This window comes from Euprymna scolopes, chromosome 43 (assembly GCF_053919585.1).
Source record: "Euprymna scolopes isolate OS-2025 chromosome 43, ASM5391958v1, whole genome shotgun sequence".
In the NCBI taxonomy this organism is placed as follows: domain Eukaryota; kingdom Metazoa; phylum Mollusca; class Cephalopoda; order Sepiida; family Sepiolidae; genus Euprymna; species Euprymna scolopes.
This window is the reverse complement of record NC_136524.1, coordinates 7,851,741-7,875,233: the sequence shown is the minus strand read 5'-3', so window position 1 is coordinate 7,875,233 and position 23,493 is coordinate 7,851,741. Positions and strand designations below refer to the sequence as shown.

The 23,493-nt window shown below is 32.3% G+C and overlaps 1 protein-coding gene and 1 long non-coding RNA gene across 3 annotated transcripts in view; one reads left to right on the top strand and one right to left on the bottom strand.

The window, feature by feature from the left end:
• The window catches only part of LOC145268160 (uncharacterized), a 110,816-nt gene that overhangs the window by 24,418 nt on the left and 62,905 nt on the right, over window positions 1–23,493 (bottom strand). The gene's annotated exons all lie outside the window — the stretch shown is intronic.
• Window positions 1–23,493, top strand: part of LOC145268158 (phosphoenolpyruvate phosphomutase-like) — a 78,364-nt gene that overhangs the window by 6,528 nt on the left and 48,343 nt on the right. The window contains exons 2-3 of one of the 2 annotated variants that reach the window (XM_080123356.1): window positions 2,091–2,149; window positions 16,856–16,952. In XM_080123356.1, the coding sequence (XP_079979482.1) occupies window positions 2,091–2,149; window positions 16,856–16,952 (156 nt within the window). Of the gene's footprint in view, window positions 1–2,090; window positions 2,150–14,136; window positions 15,448–16,855; window positions 16,953–23,493 lie in introns of those variants that run through there. The other variant, XM_080123357.1, reaches the window with a different exon arrangement.

The window sequence follows — 23,493 nt, the reverse complement described above, 5'->3', positions numbered from 1 at the left end:
TTTTTACTTGAGCACCTGCCCTGAAACAGTTCTCTGCACGGCACGGCATGTAGCATTGGAGCTAGGATGGGAATCAAGGTGAAGGTGTTCATGTTAGGTCAAGTAATACTTACTATTATCTGCAAATTCTAGCAAACATTTTGAAGCAAACTAAAAAAAACAAAAAAAAACAAAAAACAAGTGAAGCACGCATGGTCTTTCGTGAGTGCACAGTGAACAAGGCATAAAAAAAATGACAAGTTCAGCATTTGACCTCCACCCTGATTTAGCCACAAAAGTCCCCGGGGGATGTCAAATCCTGGTAAAAATAAACAAACAGTCTTAACATATGTAAATTTGAGTTCTGCACCATGCTAAAAAAAAAAAAAAAATAACTAAGTCCATCATTTCGCCCCCCCCCCCTCTCCAAGGTCTTAACATATTTAAATTTGAGTTCAGCACCATGCAAAACTGCTAAATAGGCATACAATAATTTTGGACAAATATGGTAAAATAGTCACAAAAATGGAGTCTTTTTATTAGCACTAAAAGGGCCCCTGGGGCACAACCAAAAGTTATCACAAAGTATAGACAAACAAAATTATATAGAAATCAGTTAGTTACAACTTTTCAGAAAGTTTTATAAAAATCCAAGGCATCAATTTTTTAATAAGCACAAAAGTGTCAATTTTAGTCATTTTAACCTAAAAGGCACCCCTAGGGAAACAACCAGGGTTTTCCCATAAAATCTGTTCTATTACTTTTTTACTCATATCATGTTTAATGTTTGTGCAAAATTTCAAAAAATTCCAAGGCGTAGTTATTGAGAAAGTGCGGACAGATGAATGGACAAATGAACAAGAGTGAATTTACAGGTCCACCCTCCTTTTGTCAGGGGACAAAAAAAAGCAAAAAAACAAACCCAGTAATACCTATAATCTCAACAGATGTCAGTAGTATAGTGCTATTAGCATCACGGAAAATTAAATCCTGGACAACGTTAGGTCTTGCTGCTAGTATATATACTATATTTGTAGTGTCTCTATCTTTCTCTGTCTATCTGTGAATTCAACTGAAAACAAAGACCTAGACCAAAATCAAACAGAACTTTTTTGGAGTAAAATATTACAAAGAACCCAATGATCGTTAATTTTCTATTAAATTCCATTTACAATGAAACTGAGTTTGCGTTCAAATGAGACCTCTAAAAAACAGAAGATAACATTAAACTTTATTTTATTTTACTTCATACCTGAGAATTATAGAAATTAAAAAAAAAAAAAGAATAAAAATAATATTATTGAATAAGGTGTGCGGATTATGATCACTGGCATGCATAGGAGATCAGTGACATCAAAATGGAGGGAGAGACATCCAATTATATTCAAACTATCTTCTTTTCTCATAATATTTCTCGGTACTGGGAATTATACTTGAGCCTTTGAGGCATGCAATCAATAAGTTGGCCCCAGACATAACAAAACCTTTGTACATCAATAGTCCTCAGACAATTTCTACCATTTTCAAAGCCATACTGGTGTGCTGAACTAGAGAGGACTTGAATGTTTACTAGACAATGTTCTCGACTGTCTAAGGTCTCCCTGTACAGGGGTTTGTCAGAACAACCGAGCAAAAGGATACTTTTCCCTAAACCCTGACTAAATATTCAAAATCATATTTTATATTCACGGCCCAAATAAGATATCCTTGGTATGGCTAACTAACATTGGCTTTTACAAAAAATGGTGCATCTTCTTCAAGTGATGTTGCTTATAGTAATAGCACAAACCTGGATACTCAACCAGACTAAATGAATTCTTGTCCTGTAATTCTCATAGTATGTCTCTGTAGTAGGACTTATACAGGAGTCAGTGGGGTATGCAATCAAAGAGTTGGCCCCGGATATCAGCAGACCTCTGCATGCCTCTGAGTAGGAGTACAAAAGGGGTGTTTATTTATTGCTGCACCTAATAATATTCACCTGAAGATATGGTTGAAAAAATTTGAAACAAAAAAGATTAAAAAAAAAAATAATATGAATTATTGTTTTTATTTAACTTGTTTTTTTTTTTTGTTTTGTAATTTTCCAAATTGTTTCATTTTCTTTGCAGGAATGTTTAGAATGGTATCAAGTCAGAAATTTTCTAGTGAAGCACCTGGAAAAATACGAGTAAGTAATCCATTATTCACTAATTCTCTCTCTCTTTCTCTATCTATCTATCTATCTATCTATCTATCTATATATATATATATATATATATATATATATATATATATATATATATATATACAAATATATATATATATGTATATATATTTGTATATTTTGGCAGCAAGTCATTATTCAAGCAGGTCTGATTGAACACAACAGAGTTCTTCTTTTTCCCAATCTTGTTGGATATCTTTTCAATTCGCTGAGCAGTTTTTTATTTCGACTGGCATGTTGTATATTATGGCGCCCACAATGCACCAATAGAAAGCTCTTGGCAAAAATATGGCTGAACAACAACTTTTGGGTGCCATAATATATAACATGCCAGCTGAAATAAAAAAGACCGCTCAGCGAATTGAAAAGATATCCAACAAAATCGGAAAAAGGAAGAACTCTGTCGTGTTCAATCAAATGTGCTTATATATATATATATATATATATATATATATATATATATATATATATATATATATAAGCACATTTGATTGAACACGACATCAGGCAACAAACGCTTATCTATGAAAGCGGAATTAAAAAAAAAAATTGATTAAAAAATTATTAATTAAAAAAAAAAAAAAAATAGGCACTTACTAATTTTTGAGATCGTGATGCTTGAATCGTTGGCCAAAGATTTGCATTATCACATAGAACAACTGCAGGTGTAGGCACTGGAAGCATTTGATGAGTATTTAAAAAAAAAATTTTTTTTAATTATATTTTCACTCCAAACAAGGCACATTGCCACTTTGGTGTAGGGGGCTACTATCAGGGTCAACAGGTACTGGGGTACTATGTAGGGAATTGGGCAGCAAGATGTCGGTTCACGTTACACTTGAACTTCTGCATGTCAGTACAATTTGGGAAGCAGGGACCTGGAATGGAATTCCAGAGTCTAGCGGTTCTGGGGAAGAAACTACTGGAGTAGAAAGATCTTTTACATCTAGGGATCTCTACAGTGTGGGGATGGGATTTAGCTTTTTTTTTTCTTTTTTTTTTTTACATAAGCATCACCACTTATCAAGGCGAAGAGGCCACTCGAGCATAAGGGTGTACAGTAAATAGTGTACAGTAGAAATTGGACAATATAGTAACTGTTAGTAATGGATATTCGGTAAATTTGTTAACTTATATGGAACGGTTCATCAAAAACTTGTTTACGTTAGACTTGAAGACAGCCATATTGTAGTCAGCTGGAAAGCAGAAAAACGGAAGACAATTCCATAGGCGTGCAGTTCTAAGAAAGAAGCTTTGCTCATGGAATCTATGCTTAGGTTTAGGCACAGATAAAGAGTGGGAGAAACTAGTGATAGTGTTTTCTGCTAGACAGGTGTTTCTTGTGAAAGTTTGGCAAGGGGGGACCATAGAATGGAGCTCAGCTGAGCACCTGCCATGAAAATAACGATAAAGCAGAGAAAAATCGCAACATCTCTTCTGTGAGATAGAGGTTGCAAGGAAGAGAAAAGGACATCCCCCGCAAGGCTACGAAGTCTATTTTGAACTCTATTAAGGCAGGATAAGTCCTTTCTAGCAGCTCCTGCCCAGATGTGGCAACAGTACTCCATCCTTGGACGTACCTGGCTCTTATATAGATAGAGAATTGCATCAGCAGTGAGATATCTACTGGATCGATAGAAGGATCCCACCATTTTTCCAGCGGCCTTGGCAACGGATTTAATGTATGTGTTCCATTTCAGATCAGGAGTAAAGGTCAAGCCCAGAAGCTTGTCAAAGCATGAGGCCTCCCCAAGACAAGAGCCATTCATTTCAATTGATCCCAGATGGGGATCAGAGCGTTGATGATGTAAAGATAAAAGCTTGGTTTTAGATGCATTAAAAGTAACCAGCCACCTCTTTCCCCATTGTACCACTTGCTCAAGATCAGAGGAGAGAGAATCAGAGAGAACTTGGTCGTTTACGGTCTTAGATGTGCTACCATAGATAGTAGTGTCATCAGCATAGATGTCTACGAATGATGTAAGGATGTGATTTAGAAGATCATTAATATAGATCAGGAAGAAAGTTGGGCTCGGGATGAACCCCTGAGGGACTCCAGCATTAATACTAAGAGCTTCTGATTTCTGCCCATCAACCACTACTCTTATGAACCTATCAGAGAGAAATGATTTAATAATTGAGAAGACATTTCCAGTTATACCATAGCTGGAGATCTTGTGAAGTAAACCTTTATGCCATACTCTATCAAAGGCCTTTGATATATCAAGAGAAATTGCCCTAGAAAGGTAGCCTCCGTGGAGAGATTTGCTAATCCTATGAGATATAACTGTAAGCACATCTACTGTAGATCTAGCAGAACGGAAACCATATTGCGTGCGACTGTTGGGTCTGTTAAGGGTGTTTACGTCATGGAGGCACAAGTGCTTGCAGTTCGTCAGAGTATTTACCATTAAAATACTTGTAGAACAGGCAGAGGAATGCAACATTTCATCGATGGGACAGAGGCTGAAGCTTAGATGACAGTTAAGGACCTATCAGATTGGCGACTTTCTTTGGAACCTTGCCAGGAGTGAGAGACTAGTAGCAGATGTACCAGCCCAAATACGATAACAATACTCCATACATGGGCGAATGGTGGCCTTATAGAGGTACAGGATACTTTTGGGTGTTAGTAGTTTTCTAGCATGGTAGGGAGAGCCTACCTTCTTTGCAGCGGTCCTGGCAATGCTCTCAATGTAATTGTTCCAACTCATGTTTCCTGTGAACGGCAGGCCAAAGAGTTTGAAAGATTTACTCTCAGATAAAGAGTCATTGGCCATTGCTATTGGTGGTAGAGAAGGTTTCTTGTAATTATTGAATGAAACAAGTTTAGTCTTGGCAGCATTGAATGTGACCATCCATTTTTGTCCCCATTCCACTACAGATTGGAGATCATCCTCTAGTATTTCTGCCATTTCTTTAGATAGGTGTTCATTTGTTTTCCTGTCGTGTCTCTTATAGAATGGTGTGTCATCAGCATATATACCGATCTCAGAGGTCATTTATGAATATTAGGAATAACAGAGGTCCAAGGAGGCACTTCCATGTTTATATCATATTGCTTAGATGTACAACCATCGAGGACAACCTGGATTTTTCTCTTATCTAAGAAGGATTTAATTATGTTAAGTGTTCTTCCAGTGATACTGTATGATCTGATTTTACTGAGGAGACGAGACCCTCATGCAAAAGCCTGTCAAAAGCCTTAGATATATCTAGAGCTACCGCTTTTTGTATCGTTAATTAAAAAAAAAAAATATATATATATATATATATATATATATATATATATATATATATATATATATATATATATATATATATATATATATATATATATATATATATACTCGGGTTTTTTTATATTCAAAAGTAATGGACTAATGAATTCAACGAGGTTGTTAGATAGTGCTCAATAAAAAGAGCTGATAATACTTGTTTATTGTTATATAAACATGCTCACATCCCGCTGCTACAAATAGCCACTTGTTTCAATCAAACAACAGATATCATCAGACAGCGACTTGACTATTCAAAAGTTCAATGAATAATGGATTTTTATTTTAGGTAGGAACTCTTTAAAAGTTGGAGTTAAAAAACTTAAAACACAGAACTTTAATTATAAAATGTAAAGAGGGAGGGGCAATTTAAATAAAGTTAAAAGATTACAATGGAGAGAGAGTGATTGAGAAGAGAAAAAAAAAGGAATAGAGAAAGAAATAGAAAAAGAAAATAGAGAGAAATATATATATATATATATATATATATATATATATATATAATATGGAGAAGAAAACAAAAAAGATATAAATGGTTATTATAAAGAGAATAAGGACTAGAAGGGAAAGGAAAGGAAAGGAAAGAATGATGAGATCTAGTTAAAGAGAGAAAGAGAGGAAGTAAGAATTTGACAGTATATAGAAAAAGAAAAAGAAAAAGATCTGCGTGTCAACCAATTTAGGAACAGTTATACAATTCAGTAATGAAACATATTATTACAAATACAAACAGAAGATACAATCCAAACGTCAGAAATGAACATGTCAAAAAAGACAGCGAATGTATCTAGCCAACATATATATCAACTCACATACGTCCACGAGTAATATCAACGCAGTTCAAACATACGTCTACAATTAATTAGGCCCTTTATGCTAAATGATATAAGTTTAAAGTTTTCGCGTTTTTATTAGATAAATATATAAATAAAAGAAGAAAAAAAAAAGAAGAAAAAAAATAATGATAAAACAATATTAAAATTATTATTATTAATAATAATAATAATAATAATAATAATAATAATAATAATAATAATAGTAATAATAAACATAATAGTAATAATAATAATAATAATAATAATAATAATAATAATAATAATAATAAAAACAGAATAAAATTAAAATTTATTATCTTTTTAATATAACAAATTTAGCCATAAGAGGGGATTAAATAAATTAAATAGGGCCAATAATTATAAATAAAAATCTACTAATATTTATGTATATAAAAAGAATACAATACATATATGTATATATATATATACACATACACACACACACACATATATATATACACACACACACATATATATATATATATATATATACATACATGCACATAAGTAAAGGTGTAACTATACTATTAAGTTGAAAGTTTAAGCTATTTAAGTATAGATATAAAGTCATATTAAATCACAAATTAAAACATTCAAGACCGGATTACTAATAACACATATACAAGTACACTTACCTATAAATATATAAATATATTCAGGCAGAAGTAATTAAATCAACGAAATACTCAAAAGTAGCGACACACAGGTAGATAGTACCCAAATTAAAAATAATAAAATACATATGTATATACCCACAGAGAACCAACAGACATACAAACAAGCATATATATATATATATAATTTTATGTATACACATACATACAAAAAATACACAAATATATGCACACAATCATATACTAATATACAACAACGCACACACACATATATATACGCACACATAAATATGTATAATTTACATATACTATATATATAGAAATACATAAGAATACAACTAATTTGGCAAGAGTACAGATAGATGCATACACACATAGAAACATACAAATAGAATGACTAAACATGGGAGGGTATACCAAATAATATAAAAATATATAAATCTAAGTACACACGGTCATAAAGTAAATACATAGACACATACATATACACATAGACACATAGGTATATAAGATAGGGGAAGTAAAGAATGAAATCAGGCGAGGAGAAAGTATATTAGTAGTATTTTAATAAATTATAGAAATCAGTGACAATTTTAAATTTATTTAAATTTTATATCTAAACTAAATTACTTAAAAGATGGTTTTTATAATGTTTGCAATTAATTGAATTTTCGTGCTTCTTATTTAATAATTTATCTCTTTCTCTAAAAGTAAGTATAAATAATTTCTCATAAAGACATAGGTAGCAAGGCGAGTTTAAAGATGAACAGGTTTTAGCTTTCTTTAAAATTTTCCAATTTACTGTTGGGGAGTAAGGTGGAGTAGAGCAAGATTACTCCCCAACAGTAAAATGGGTTTGACCTCTAGAGTCTGACGTAGCATGACGTATAGGTCACTTAAGATGATGTAGAGTTTAAGAGAGCGCTTGAAAGATACGTATCATGTCAAGAATCGGGAGTCAAATAGAGCAGAATGAGTCTGTAACTAGAGGGAGAAACAGATGGTCTTCAGATCGTGATGGCTCCGAGTAGAGGGGTTGCAGCTTTCCGATGGGGCAAACATCCAGAATAAATACCGCCAGGGCTTCGAGTTGTACGAATCTTCATTTGTAGCTTTTCTGAGGATCTGTCAAATAAAAACCAAAGATGGACCAGGTATGTTTTTCAGTTGGCCGATGTAAAACTGCAGAGACTATTATTTGTCCCTTTTTGTTGTAAATGTTACATGTCTGTTGTTAAATTGTATATGTTAATATATCAACACTGTCTTAATTGTTATACACGCATCAATTCAATGAACAATAGAAAAACCAGATTAGACGATCACAACGCTAGATTTGTTGAGGGGAAGTTTTTTTTTCTGAGATTACACAGTAGATACAATTATTGGTGTTGAAATCATATCTTATGTTCTCATACATGAGCGATCAATAAGTCAAATATAATAAGTCTTTATGCATACGAGGTGCTTTCAATAAGTTTCCAGACATTTTTGTACATGCATTAAAAATAGTCGTAGACTCTTAAAAATGCAGTATCCTATTGCTATACATCTTATGAGATGATTGACCAAGTTTTATGATTTCTGGTTCAAATGAACAGCTACAGCAGGAATTGGAATACACCCTACTAAGGCCTGATTGACACAGCTGGTGAATTTCAAAAATGCAATTTGGATGTGAGGACAATTTAGTAGAAAAGTATGCAATAAAATTCTGTTTTAAACTTGAAAAAAATGCTATTGAAACGTATGGAATACTTCAGACTGCTTTTGGACTATTGTGCATGAATCGAGTAGCATCAATTTTTAAGAGTTTAAGAGATTCAAGGAAGGCAGGAAGTCTGTGAGGGATGATGAGAGGTGTGAGAGGAATAAGGAAGTCATAAAATTAGGGTTGATTGGCCAAATAAAGAATTTCAGGGATAAGGACTGTCGTGTGTCTATAGAAACAATGAGTGCACAGTTTGATGTCAGTGTGGGAACTGTACACACAATTATTCATGAGGAACTGAAGATGTGGAAGAGTTGCTCAAAGTTTGTTCACGGTTGCTCAATCACAGACTATTTGACCAAGATGGACATCAAGACAGTTCCTTACCCTCCCTATTGTCCAAACCTTGCTCCCTGTGACTTTTGGTTATTCTCTACGCTCAAGGAAAAGCTTAGAGGCTGTCGTTATGAGACAATTGAAGATACGAAAGAGGCTGTGACGAGGGTCATTGTTATGCTCACACAAGAGGTCTTCTATAGGGCCTTCCAGAAGTTGTTGGAACGATACAAGTGCATTGCAGCCGGAGGAGAATACTTCGAGGGGGGGGGGCTAGAGTTTTATGTGTGTACTATCAATAAAAGTGTTGATACGGAAAAATCTGGAAACATTTAAAGCACTTTGTATATGCACATATATGTATGTGTATATATGTTTATGTTTTTTTGCAGTCGGTTCTTCTCATCATTTTATGATCGCCGTCTCATTAGTGGCCGTGTTGTCTAGTGGTTGTCGACTGACTTGTCTGTTTTACTAAGAAGAATAAACTACTCATCTGTTCTTTTTTTATATTAATAACATTTTTTTTTCATTTTGCATATTTCTATGTGTGTGTGTTTTTCTTGCCTTAACTTACACATCGTCTTTTTTTTTCATTTTCTTTTTTTGTTTCTCGCTTATTTTTTTTTTTTTAATTACTTTAAATCTAAATCAATTTAAAATTTAAAACTAATGAATCCCGGGTAACATCGGGTTGAGGCAACTACTACTACTACTACTACTACTACTACTACTACTACTACTACTAATAATAATAATAATAATAATAATAATAATACAAATACTACTACTACTAATAATAATAATAAAATACTACCACTGCTGCTACTACTACTACTACTAATGATAATAATAATAAAATACTACTACTACTACTACTGATAATAATACTAATAATAAAACAAATAATAACAATAATAATAATAATAATAATAATAATAATACAAATAATAATAATAATAATAATAATAATAACAATAATAATAATAATAATAATACAAATAATAATACTAATAATAATAATAATAATAATAATATAGTCTGCTTAAGAAGTTGTTTAATGACCTGATAACTGAGTTCGCATTCATTATTAGATGATTTTCGAACACCTTTTTTCTTACCTTTTAAATATGTGTACGATTCCAAAAAATGGTAACCTTTACTATTTCTTCATTTACTCATCCAAAACGACAAATAGAAACTAATGATTATTTCCTTCTTAGCTTAGTTTTCTAACTTGAGAAATGAGAGACGAAAACAGACAGAGACGTGGGTGACATTAACTGCTATTTGCACAACGTTTCGGTCGATGTAACCTCTGACCTTCTCCAGGTTTTGTATCTTGTCACAAGGATCCATGGCACAGTAGATAGTGTAGTTGATGAAATTCAGCTGTAAAAGTTACATTCCTGAAGATTGAAGGTTCAATCCTCAGTGTGGGTGACTCCAAAATACAATTACTTACGACTTCTACCGAGTCATGGCTGAAGGAACGAGAGCATGCTACCTCTGTGGATTAAGTAAAAGGTTATGTTTGAAATTACATGCAGATTCGCGTTTAGCAAGATGCACCTAAAGAAGGTGGAGGTTATATTGACGTGTAAATAACATGTAAGATAAGAACATTAGTTGGGAGAATCCAAACCATACAAATAGATAGATAGTATTTGTGTTAAAAAGGAAGTATCTCTATTTAAGAGGGAAAGGTAGTTTCCTTGAAGCATTGCTGATAAATATGCTGCTGATGATATTCTCCACACTAACGTAATGTACTTGCAATAACCCTTATCCCTGAGTGGCTTCCGGGATAAGTGGTGATCACTGTGTAAAAAAAAAAAAAATAAATAAATAAAAATAATAAATGTGGAAGAGTATAAGAATGCAGGAAACCGAGTGTTAAACTGATGTGACATATGGAAAAAAATAGACAAACAAAAGAGGGTCTTGTAGAACTTGTTTTTTATATCTTCATCTTCATCTTCTTTCTTTTGTTCTTTTTATCTTCTTATCGTTATTTTCATGGCAAGTGCTCAACTGAACTCCAATTTATGGCTTCTTCTGCCAAACATTCACAAAAAACTCAACTAGCTATAACTACTATACACGATTTCCTCCACTCTCTAACTGTGCCTAAATCTAAACGCAGATTCCATAAACAAAGCTTCTTTTCCAGAACTGTCTGCATATGGAAAACTGTTCCACTGGCTGCTTCCTAGTTGAATACAACATGGTAGCCTTCAAATCCAATGTAAACAAGTTCTTGTTGAGCTGTCCCCATAAATAATCAAATTTTACCTAATTTACACCATTAACGATTACTACGCTACCATCTTACATTTATCAACCCTTATCCCCAAGTGGCCTTTAGGCCTTGATGAGTGGTAACTCCCAAGTATAAAAAACAAACTCTACAAAGCCCTCTTTCATTTGGCCATTTTTGTCCATACATCACATCAATACAACGGTGGGTTCCCTGCATTGCTATAGCCGTCTTATACTCTCCCACATTTATTTTTATGTATTGATTTGTTTAGACTTTTGTTCATCGCTAGCAAGATATATTGCCACTTTGGTAAAGTGGGTTTGGACAATATGGATGTGTGTTAGGTGTAAAAAAACAAAGTGGGTACAAGTAAACTATTAGTCAAATCTTTATAGGGTTCTGGCATCGGGAGTGCCTACTAAAAATATATGTACGGTCCCTTTCAATGCACAGCTTGGCACAGCAGTTACCTCGATATTAAACAACTGTTGATAGAGCAACTGCTCTTAGAACTCCTGTGGTACTAATCAGAAACAGTAACGAGATAAAATGTCAAACTTGTTCCTTCAACTTATCAGAACAAGAAACGACTCAGACCAATCATGCAAAACTGAGTGACAAACAAGTACCCGGATGTTGAAAAGAGAAAGAGAAAAAAAAAAGAATGGGAGTGGGTAGGGTTTCAATGTCCTTGTCGGGAATAATAGCTAAGCACTGGGAATCTTTGAAGTTTTAGTATGTTATACCCTTTCTTGATTAGAACCTAGATTTAAAAAGTCACTGCTTATATGAGTTATTAAAGCGTTGGAAAAAAATCTTTTTTTTTTCTTTTTTTGCTCAAGTCGTTTTTTTTTTTCGTGTCTTACAAATAAATTGTTTTTTTTTTTAAATTTTATTTTTGTTACTATATTATATACATATTGTATACATATAAATGAATGTGTTATATATATATATATATATATATATATATATATATATATATATATATATATATATATATATATATATATATATATATATGCCTATGTATATGTTTTTATAATTGTGAAATTGTTCATCGTTATCTTTAGATTTTATTCCTGATAAATGGAAATGCTACATTATTTGAGGAATAAATTAGCGAGGTGAGAAGATGGGAATAGAGCACAGTCATAGATTAACTTTCGACATTTTGTCTTTAAATGCACTTTCAATACATTTTAATCTTAATTGGTTTTACCCTTTCTTAATTAGGACCTTCTTTTTAAAATTGGGATTATGGCTGATATTGTTTCTATGAAAACGTTTGATAAATTGTTACATGCCAAATTATTTTTATGCTTGTAGGTACACATTTTTAGATTACTCGAGGAACTGCCTATATAAGATAAAGGACAATTGTTAAATGTTAATCCCTGCCTGTCTGATTTTTTAAAGAATAAAGATATTTGAGATTTTAGTTTTTCAATATATTTCACTTCATCATATCTGAAGAACATATACAATGAAGATAAATAATTTCAAGATAACATAAGTCTATATATTATTGATTGGAATTCATTATTGAGATGAGTATTATTTATTAATTTTATGTATTGCGGATGATTATCCTCATCTTTCTTAAACTAATAAAGATGAGGATAATAGTCCGCAATACATAACATTAAAATTAACATAAATCTATATCATAAGAAACGACATTCATTGTTGTAGTCAGAAAACATGGTCAAGCACTTGGAGTCTTTGAAGTTTTATTTTAGGTACTTCTGTCCATCATATATGGAAGAATATGTATAATGAAAATAAATAATTTGAAGATAAAGGCAAAAACATGACTCATAGCATAATTGTTTAGGGAAAGTGCTTGTTTGAGCTCCAATCTATGATCTCTTCTTGCCAAACTTTCAAAAGAAAAAACGTTCAACTAGCTACAACTACTATCAACAATTTCCCCCAATCTCTATCTGTACCTAAATTTAAATGCAGCTTCCATGAACAAAGTTTTTTCCTAGAATTGCCCACTTGTGGAACACTGTTCCACTGGCTTGCTTCCCGGTTGACTACAATATTATAGCCTTCAAGTCCAATGTAAACAGGTTCTTGGTGAACCGACTCCTTAAGTAATCCAAATTCTACTCAATCTACACTATTAACGATTACTAAACGACTATCTTACATTCATTAACTCTTATCCCCGAGTGGCCTTTGAGCTTTGATAAGTGGTGATTTCCTTGAAAAAAAAAACCCCAAAAAAACTCACAATTGTTAACAATTTTCTGGCGGTTTAAAAAATTAAAACTCACGCTCAGTTTCATTTTAGAAAAGTTTCATTTTAGAAAAGTTTCATTTTAGAAAAGTTTCATTTTAGAAAAGTTTCATCTAATCATCTAAACACCGATCTGGGTTTCATCCTTGAAAGATTAAGAAGTTTTGCATCATTCAGTAAAAACAATAACAGTAATGGATCACGCAAACAACCTTGCCAAACACGATTAGTGTATTTCTCAAACTTCTCCTTTTCATTGAAGACGCAATCAGTAATATTAATCCTAAAAAAAAAAAAATGATTGTAACATTTTCAATAATAACGGAAAGGAATTATACATATGTGTGAGAGGTATTTATATGTGCATATCTTGTAGCATCTTATCTGATGCTGTTGTTTATCTTCGCTGCGTTTTACGAACCTTGTCTGTTTAATTAAGATGAATAAAACTCTTTTCATGAAGAAAGACACGAGGAGACTTCGTGGAGTGTTTTCCAAGGTTTTATTTGGGAAAAAAATAGATTTAGAAGAGAAAGACTAATGTTATCTATGTTATTCATGTACTTCTTTTAATTATTTTTGCTTGAGAATTTAGGGTCTATTAGTATTCATTTGATATAAGAGGAGGAGGGAAGAAGAGGGAAAGAGACTTTGATCTGCTGGTCACTCTTGAACTGACAAGGGAGTGATCACCCTTCGATTTAGTAAGAGAGAGTATGAATTCGGCCATGACACCCTAAAGACGAAATACTCTCAGCTTCTAGAGATTTACATTGTTGCACATCCAGTGGCTTACTACTATAATCTCACTTTGTTAAACGTTCTTCTGTGTCCTCGTATTATTTTCACTGGGTTATATCTTCATTGTATTATTTTCACTGGGTTATATCTTCATTGTATTATTTTCACTGGGTTATATCTCGTTTGTTTTTTATGCACACGTGAGAATAAAAAGAAAAGAAAGAAAAACTAAAACCAAGTTTCAAAACCGTTAAAACTTAATTTCATCATAAAAACACTTTACTGAAAAAAAAAGAATCCATTGAAAAATAAATCTGAAACACATTTAACCAGACATTTGCATAAAAAATGGAGTGCATAGTACAGCAATTAAGGCAATAGCAGTTATTATTGATGGAATTATTTTTGGAGAAATTTTCAACACTTTCATCATCGATCTCAGAAACAAAACTTACGACATCATCTATCATGGAATTCCATTATGTCCCAAATGGCTAAATTGACGTTTGTACATGGTTTTAGTACTTTGAGAATCTCTGTCGGATGGAATTCAGGGAATGAGCTGATGACTGGAAGGTCAGATTTGGGTCATCAGAACACTACCGGTACGCAAATTATATCCATCATAATCACCCGCGGGACTACAACTTTCATAAGACAGTATAGACACTGAGGAAGGACATATTCAAATTTCATTGTATAATATGTGTTTCAATTGTCTTAATATAAGGAAAAGTGAACCAACTGATTTCTCAACTTATGCATTGTAAATGTGAGCGGTCCAAAATAACTTCTAGCATAGACGCTCAGTTCACGTGTTTAATTTTTGTGTGTAGTTTGAGATCAACAGTGCATCCAAATATTTGTACACAGATTTTGTCAAAAAGAGAATAGAATATGGAAATAATGTCAGCGCCTCATTAATTTAAAGTATGATTCAATTATGGTGCAACAATCAACAGATTCCACAGTTAATACTGTTCAAAAACATTATCCCACTTTACAGATATCAGCCTCTATCAAGCCCCTAACCACTTGTTGGAATTGTTACAGTTATCATTTTGCTCGGAATGTATATGTAAGATACATCCTTAATCACAGTTGCAACCCGCAAACACAAAGACCAACGCAGAGTATGCAAGGTGACACCGTTTTATGGAATCCATTATGCAACAAAAGATCAATTGGAATGCCTCCTCACATAAACATCGACCAACTTATAGAAGATTCTGAACGTATAATTTTTCAAACGTTTTATATTTTAATTTTCATCTGCTATTTTGTTTACCAAACATTTTAAATTTTTATATTTTTAATATTTGATTTTTATATTTTTAATTTCTACATTTTTATGAGGTCTCTGAATTTTTTAGATGAGGATTGGTTATTTGTATTATTTGGATTCATTGGACTACTGTTCTCATGTTGAGTGTCATTTTTTTCAGCGTTTCAGTCGATATAACCTCCGATCTTGGAAATGTTTTTGTCGAAATTGAAGAAGGTCGGACTGAAATGTTGTGAAAATTACACTTAAAATGAGAACAGTAGTCTAATGAATCCAAATAATATGATTTACATTTGTAATTTTTATTTTTTACATTTTTAATTTTTGCATTCTTAATTTTTACATTTTTAATTTTTACGTTTAAAATTTTTACATTTTTGATTTTTACATTTTTAATTTCGGTCAGTGAGATTTTTTATAGTTTAAGAAAAGTTGAAAATCAGCTTACCGTAATATGTTTTTAATTTTTACAGTTTTAATTTTTACTTTTTCATATTATTTATATTTTTATACCATTTTTTTTTTAAATTTTTCCATACCCAATATTTTATCACCTTTTTTCATTTTTGTTTCCCAAACTTTTTAAATTATTTATACCATTTTTAATTTTTCATTAATTGCATATATACAGCACTTTTGATTTTCTGTAACATTTATACTTTTATATCATTTTTAATTTTTCATAAGATTTACGTTTGTTATGCAATTTTTAATTTTCCATACTCAAGATTTTCTATTAGCTTTTCTTCTTTGTGTCATTTATGTTTTTTAAACTTTTTATTTTTATGCCATTTTTAATCATCCACACCATATTTTTAATCATCCACACCATTCATATTTTTAATCATCCACACCATATTTTTAATCATCCACATCATTCATATTTTTAATCATCCACACCATATTTTTAATCATCCACATCATTCATATTTTTAATCATCCACACCATATTTTTAATCATCCACATCATTCATATTTTTAATCATCCACACCATATTTTTAATCTCCACATCATTCATATTTTTAATCATCCACACCATATTTTTAATCATCCACACCATTCATATTTTTAATCATCCACACCATATTTTTAATCATCCACACCATATTTTTAATCATCCACACCATATTTTTAATCTCCACATCATTCATATTTTTAATCATCCACACCATATTTTTAATCATCCACACCATATTTTTAATCATCCACACCATATTTTTAATCATCCACACCATTCATATTTTTAATCATCCACACCATTCATATTTTTAATCATCCACACCATTCATATTTTTAATCATCTTTTATTTTTCCTATATTTTTTCTGTACCATTCCATATCATTTTTCATTTTAAAGAAAACTACTCAACTTAAGCAGATGTTGGAATCTCCAAACCTGGAATTTATTATGGAAGCACACAGTGGGTTAAGTGCTCGAATCGTACAAGAAGCAGGTGGGTCATTTGATTTGTTTATAAAATCAGCAAATAATAGATTCCTTGATTAAATCCTAATGATGATATAACGTTAATTTTACTGAAAAAAATTACATTTTAACAAACCTGTTTTGTATATCTGTGATATTATAGACTGTCACCACTCCCACAAACCGGGACCACCAAGGAAATAGATAGCAATATGAAAGTGTCAGATCTATTATATTAGACAGACTAAGTGACGCAATAAACAACTAGAGGAAGATCAGGATAGAAATTTTGGAAGGAAGTTTCTAATTCCATTGGAATAATCTGAAAGTAATTGAGAAAAAAAGTGTGAAACTCCCATTGTTAATGTGATTGACCGTTCCAAGCCATGAGAATGTGAGGGCAAATCTGGCAAGTCAAGCTTGGTTCCATTTAACAATGATTCTGGAAGTTCCGATTCAGAAAAATCTTCCGTCATTGGTGGTTCAAAAAATATAAAAAAAATAAAACGGCATATGTAAATAGTTATCTGTATATTAAATTCAATATTAAAGTGTTTTTATTTCTTTTTAATTTTGATATTTTCATTTAATTTTTAAAGAGGAATAATAAACTTAAAAATATTTATCATTAAGTGTACTGTATTATTTTCTTTTTATTAAAACTCGGGTTTTATTTAAAAAGCATGTGTTGTCGGTGACACGTATACCGTGATAAAACTCCCAATCGATTTGGTATTTAAGTTAGATTCCTCAGATAAATACAAAGTTTTAAAGAAACAGATTTCTTGTAACTTTTTACATTACTTTGCCATTGTCTTTAAATTCTTTGATGCATATCAAAATTTAAAAAATTAATGCACTTACACCTATAAATGTATATTCGTGCATTTTTCAATTTCGAGCTCTTAGCAGCTATTTTCACCGGCTGGAAACCAAATCGAATTTGTTCCACAAGTCTGAATCCTTTATATATCAAGTTTCATATCTTTAGACTAAAAATTGATGGAGTAGTGTGGTAGAGACTGTTTAAACACACACACACACACACACACTCAACGTAAAAGTCACTTTTTATATACTAGCAGGCTGTCTGGCGTTGCCTTGTTGTAAGATATGCTTAAATACAATATTTTAATTTATGCAGATGTCATATTTATTAGTACAAAGCCATTTCTCTATTTATTATTATATTGTACCTAATACTACCCAGTAGTAAACAAAAATGACTTGGATGCCATCAGCTAGAATCGAAGCAAAGACATTTAGCTCTCTAGCGGTATTTACTACCATCTCACCTAAAGATACATGAATATCAAAACTTAAAAAATTATCGCATTATATTTGTATATTTGTGCATGATTTCAATTTTTTCCATTTTGATCCTTTAGCAGCTATTTTTACCGATTGAAAACCAAATCGAATTTGTTCCATAGGTCTGAATATCCTCTATATCAAGTTTCAAGTCTGTAAACCAAAAATTGACAGAGGGGTTTGGTAGAGACTGTTCTGCGCACACACACACACATATACACATGCACACAGAGACAAGTTCACGTTTATAATAATACATATGCATATAATATATATATGCAGATAGATAATCATATTATTGATGCATGACACATGATACATGGTATATGATACATGATACATGATGCATGATACATGATACATGGTATATGATACATGATAGATGGTATGTTTCATTTTCTTGAAATTTATGCAGGAAATTGTGCAAAGACAAAAAGCAAAAACCATCTTTCTTTCGAGCGTTTTCTTAAAATTGCTGGCTCATTTATTCAATTTTTATTATATCCATTTCATGACATTACAGGTTTCCCTAAATCTAATTATTTTTCGGTCCTCCGACAAAAGGAGGGTGGACCTGTAAAGTTCATCCATTCGTCTGTCCGCACTTTTCTCAATTACTTCGCCTTGGAATTTTTTGAAATTTTGCACAAACATTAAACATGATATGAGTAAAAAAGTAACAGAATGGATTTTCCAGGAAAACTCTGGTTGACCCCCTAGGGATGCCTTTTGGGTTAAAATTGACACTTTTGTGCTTATTAAAAAAAATTAATGTCTTCGATTTTTATAAAACTTTCTGAAAAGTTGTAACTGATTTCTATATAATTTTGTTTGTCTATACTTTGCGATAACTCTTGGGTGTGCCCCAGGGGCTCTTTTAGGACTAATAAAAACACTCCATTTTTGCAACTATTTTACCATATTTGTCCAAAGTTTTCTGTGTATGTCTATTTAGCAGTTTTGCATGGTGCTGAACTCAAATTTAAATATGTTAAGGCCTTGGGGACTTTTAGGGCTAAATGGGGGGGGCGTGGTGCAAATGATGGACTAGTAATTTCTTTTTTTGCATGATGCAGAACTCAAATTTACATATGTTAAGGTTTAAAACTGCATCGTTTATTCATTTTCACCAGGATTTGACGCCCCCTGGGGACTTTTGGGGCTAAATTGGGAGGGGGTGCAAATGCTGAACTTAGTAATTTTTTAAGCCTTATTCACTGTGCATACACGGGGGACCATGCATGCTTCAAATATTTTTCTTTGATTTAACTTGTACAACTTATGCTGAATCGATCTTTTGTTTAATTGGTTTTCGTTCTACATGATTTATTTTCTCAAGCATTTTTCATAGCAATTTTTCATAGCAATTTTTCATAGCAATTTTTGCCATGAGAACATGAAAATTCGTACAAAATAAATATCCGCCATATCTAAATTTAATTAAATAAAGTTATCTGCCATTTTAAAGTTCTAAATGTGTTTTTCTTTTTCTTTTTTTTCTTTTACTAACAATTTTGTTCTGTAAAAAGTGTTTACTAAATGGATAAAAAAAGAGGTCCTTCATTATTGTAGCGAAATCAGATAACAAAAATTTTTTTTTATCAATTTCAACAATAAGCAATGTTATCTACCTAACTGTCATGTCACAATTAGTTTCTGCAATATTACATAAAACATGTATTTTATTGTTCAATGGAAAAAGATGATTTCGGCCATGTTTGTTTTGTCACGTGTGATGGGTGACAAAAACACGAGGGAAACGAAGAAGAAGAAGAACCTATTACGTAAGCTAAAATTGCTCATCTCTTCTAAAATTATTTTCTTTGATAATTAATTTTCTACCTCATCGTTTTTCTTAATTTTTGGATGTGTTCATGCCAATTCAGTAGATACCATTGGTTTCACTTGAAATTCAATATTTCAATTTTCGAATTTCGCTACAATAACAACGAACAACCAAAAAAGAAACTTTTGTGCATATCCGCATTTATATTTTATTTTTCAGTTTTATAAACCACTAGCGAGGGTACCCGGCATTGCCCAAGTGTGGAGAGGCTTTATGGTAAGGGTATTGAGCAACGGAGCCCTAAAAACTTTTAAAAAGTAACAAATTTAACCAACCTCCTAAAAAAAGTGAAAATAGTAGCAAGTCCCCCTGCGAGCGCAAAAAAAAAATGAAAAATTAGCTGCAGTAGCCAGGTTCGAACCTGTAACGCAAAGGAGGAAAAGAAGGTGAAAAAAAAGCCAACCGTTTAGCTCCTGTGGCCACCACGATAAACGACGGTGGCGGGTTTTAAAATAATGCTAGTCATTGCAAGGTGTATGATGACTTTACAAAAATGTCAACGAAAAGTGACCCCTCTTTGTAAAAAAACGGCCCAGTTAAAGGTGAAAGGATAAATGTTTTGGACGAATTTTTGGATATTTGTCGGCCAAGAGACTGAGCTTTTAAATGATACCAATTTTATCAGTGTTGGTCGCATGTGTCGAAAGTTTTAGCGAGTCATACAAACATGACGATTGCAACGTCTTGTCAGACGATTGTCACTCCCTCAGACACTGAAAGTCCACAAGCTCGAAAATGATTTATTTAGTCCTGCTGGCGAATTCACACGTTAAAGCAGACATGACACTGAAGACGCTCATTGGTATACATACATACATATATATATATATATATATATATATATATATATATATATATATATATATATATATATACATACATATATGCATATACACATACATATCTATAAACATGCACACATATATACATACATACACAATACGGTCCTGGATATGACCTTAAACTATATCCAGGGGTGAGGCCCCAGCTTGCGGGCTTTGGGGAGTGTGGAGCCACCCTTTAATTACCATTGCTCCCAGGTCCATTCTGACCCTGAGTGGTAGTACCTGTTAGGGTCCCAACTATGGGTTAAATAGAAACCGATTTGAAAACAACGAATATATTCTATTAAAAATTTTTCTTCAAAATCTTTGGATTCGGCATTAAATAACCCGAAAAGGGTTGATATTCCGTAAAACAAAAACAACCAACCAACATACACAATACATAATACACATACATACATACATACACACATGCATACATACACACATGCATACACAGATATACACATAAAACATACCCCCCCCCCACGCACAAACAAACAGATGAGATTTATATAATACATTATATCATGCAGGCATTTCTTTTTAATTTTTCCAAAGTGTTTGCTTAATATGGTGTGTTTTGCATTTTTAAATTCATTCAAGGAATAAACAAATTCAACTGTAACAATAAAAAGGAACATTTGCCGGCTGAGAAGAAGATGAGATGCTTAGCATGGCATGACTGCCCATCTTCCAAAGTAAAAAAAAAAAAAGAGTATCTCTTCACAATTTTAGACTTTTATAGCTAGGATTGATCTGCGTATATGAAGAACTAATTAGAATATGTAGAGATCAACTCAAATAAAGAAATGGAAAGCAGAAAGAAGAGTAGGGAGAAATTTGGATTGCCTTTGTAATCCTTTTTTTTTTTTTCTTAGGGTTAGACTACAGCTATTTTGGCCTAAAATGAACAGCGACTTTGGCTTAAAGATAAATGAAAAGAACTTATTGAAAACATGCAGTGGATTTTCAGAGAGCAGAAAAAAGAGTATGGAGAAAGTGATGGTGTTGGGAAGTTGGATTTCCTTTCTAACCCTTTTTTTTTCACATAATTAGACTACATAAACTTTGCATAGAGTGAAACAGTTTTGTTTTGTTTAGAAAACATGAGAAGTATTGCACAGTGCATACCAGTGAAGAGAGAGAGAGAGAGAGAGAGAGAGAGAGAGAGAGAGAGAGCGAATAGGGTGAATTCAAAGAGAGAGAGAGAGAGAGAGAGAGAGAGAGAGAATAGGGTGAAGAAGTTGTTTCAAATTTAAATTTTTTTTTACGATAATTGCTTTTTTAAATTTAGGAATTATTATACATTTTTTTCGATTCTATTTCATGATTGATTTTTAATGATTTTTACAAGTGTCGACTTTTCATCATCATCACCAGCAGCAATTGCGGCAGCAACAGCAGCAGCTTTAAGGTTTTTGGTCACTCCTGGAGGAGGAACCCTTCCCTGATTTCTTTCCACCTTGTTTTGTACCTGGTTAGGTGTGACCATATAAAATCCAGTTGGTTGTCTCTTCACCGAGTTTTCACCATCCTCTAGGTCTTTTCCTCAAGGTCCATTCTGTTGCTCTAGATGTCCACTTATTTTCTGTATTTCTATGATTTGATGTCATTTACTCCAGTTTGCTGTCTGATCCAGGTGTTTCTTTTTCTTTCCCATAAACTGGTGCCACCTATAATACGTTTTGCATTGTTTCACTCTTAGCCTTTCTTTTTGCTGCATTTCTGAGTATCCATGTCTTGCTGCCTATGTCATAACAAGCATGATGTGTTTGCTAAAGATTTTCCATTTGATGTTCGTAATGGACTTTCTATTTTTCATGGCGTTGTCAACTTTCGTAAAGGCTGTCCATTTTGGGAATCCGAAATAGGACGACTCTTGGAGTGAATGTGATATTATGGTGATTGAGGATTCTAGCTAGAAAAATGTCAGACAAATATTAGGCACATTTTTAATGGCTTTGTGCCTAATTTATTTTATGATTATTTTATAATTTTTGTGAAATTTTCTGAAATTATGATTTTTTTTATAATTATTGTAAAATTTGTTGAAATGAATAAATATTTTCAAGTGTAATTTGCCGTTTGATTTCAGGCATGATACCAACATTGTTTCTCAGCATCTTTTGTGGTATATTTTTTTAATGTGACCTTTAACATTTATTAATGATTATTCGGTTTTCTGTTTTAAAATGAATGAACTTTGATTTTATAATGTTTTTGAAGAATGGGGAGGGTGAAGGAAACACATGTTACATTTAATATAAATCATTTCGGGGAATTCCTATTTCAATCACGTAAATTATCTTCTTTTTTTTTTCGCCTATTAACTGTGACATGTTTCTTCCTTGCTCCTGAACAACCACAGACCATCAGGGTAACTTTTTCCCCTATATATTTTTGCATAAAACATTTTTCACATTTTGGGAATTCTGATTGCAGTCACGTAAATTAGCTCTTTTCTACCCGTTAAATGTAACACACTTCCTTTCCCTTTCTCTCTTCTATCTCAAATAAAACATTACAGTCCCAAACAAGGTAAAAGATGCCTAGTTTTATATATGAGATGAGATATAATATATACT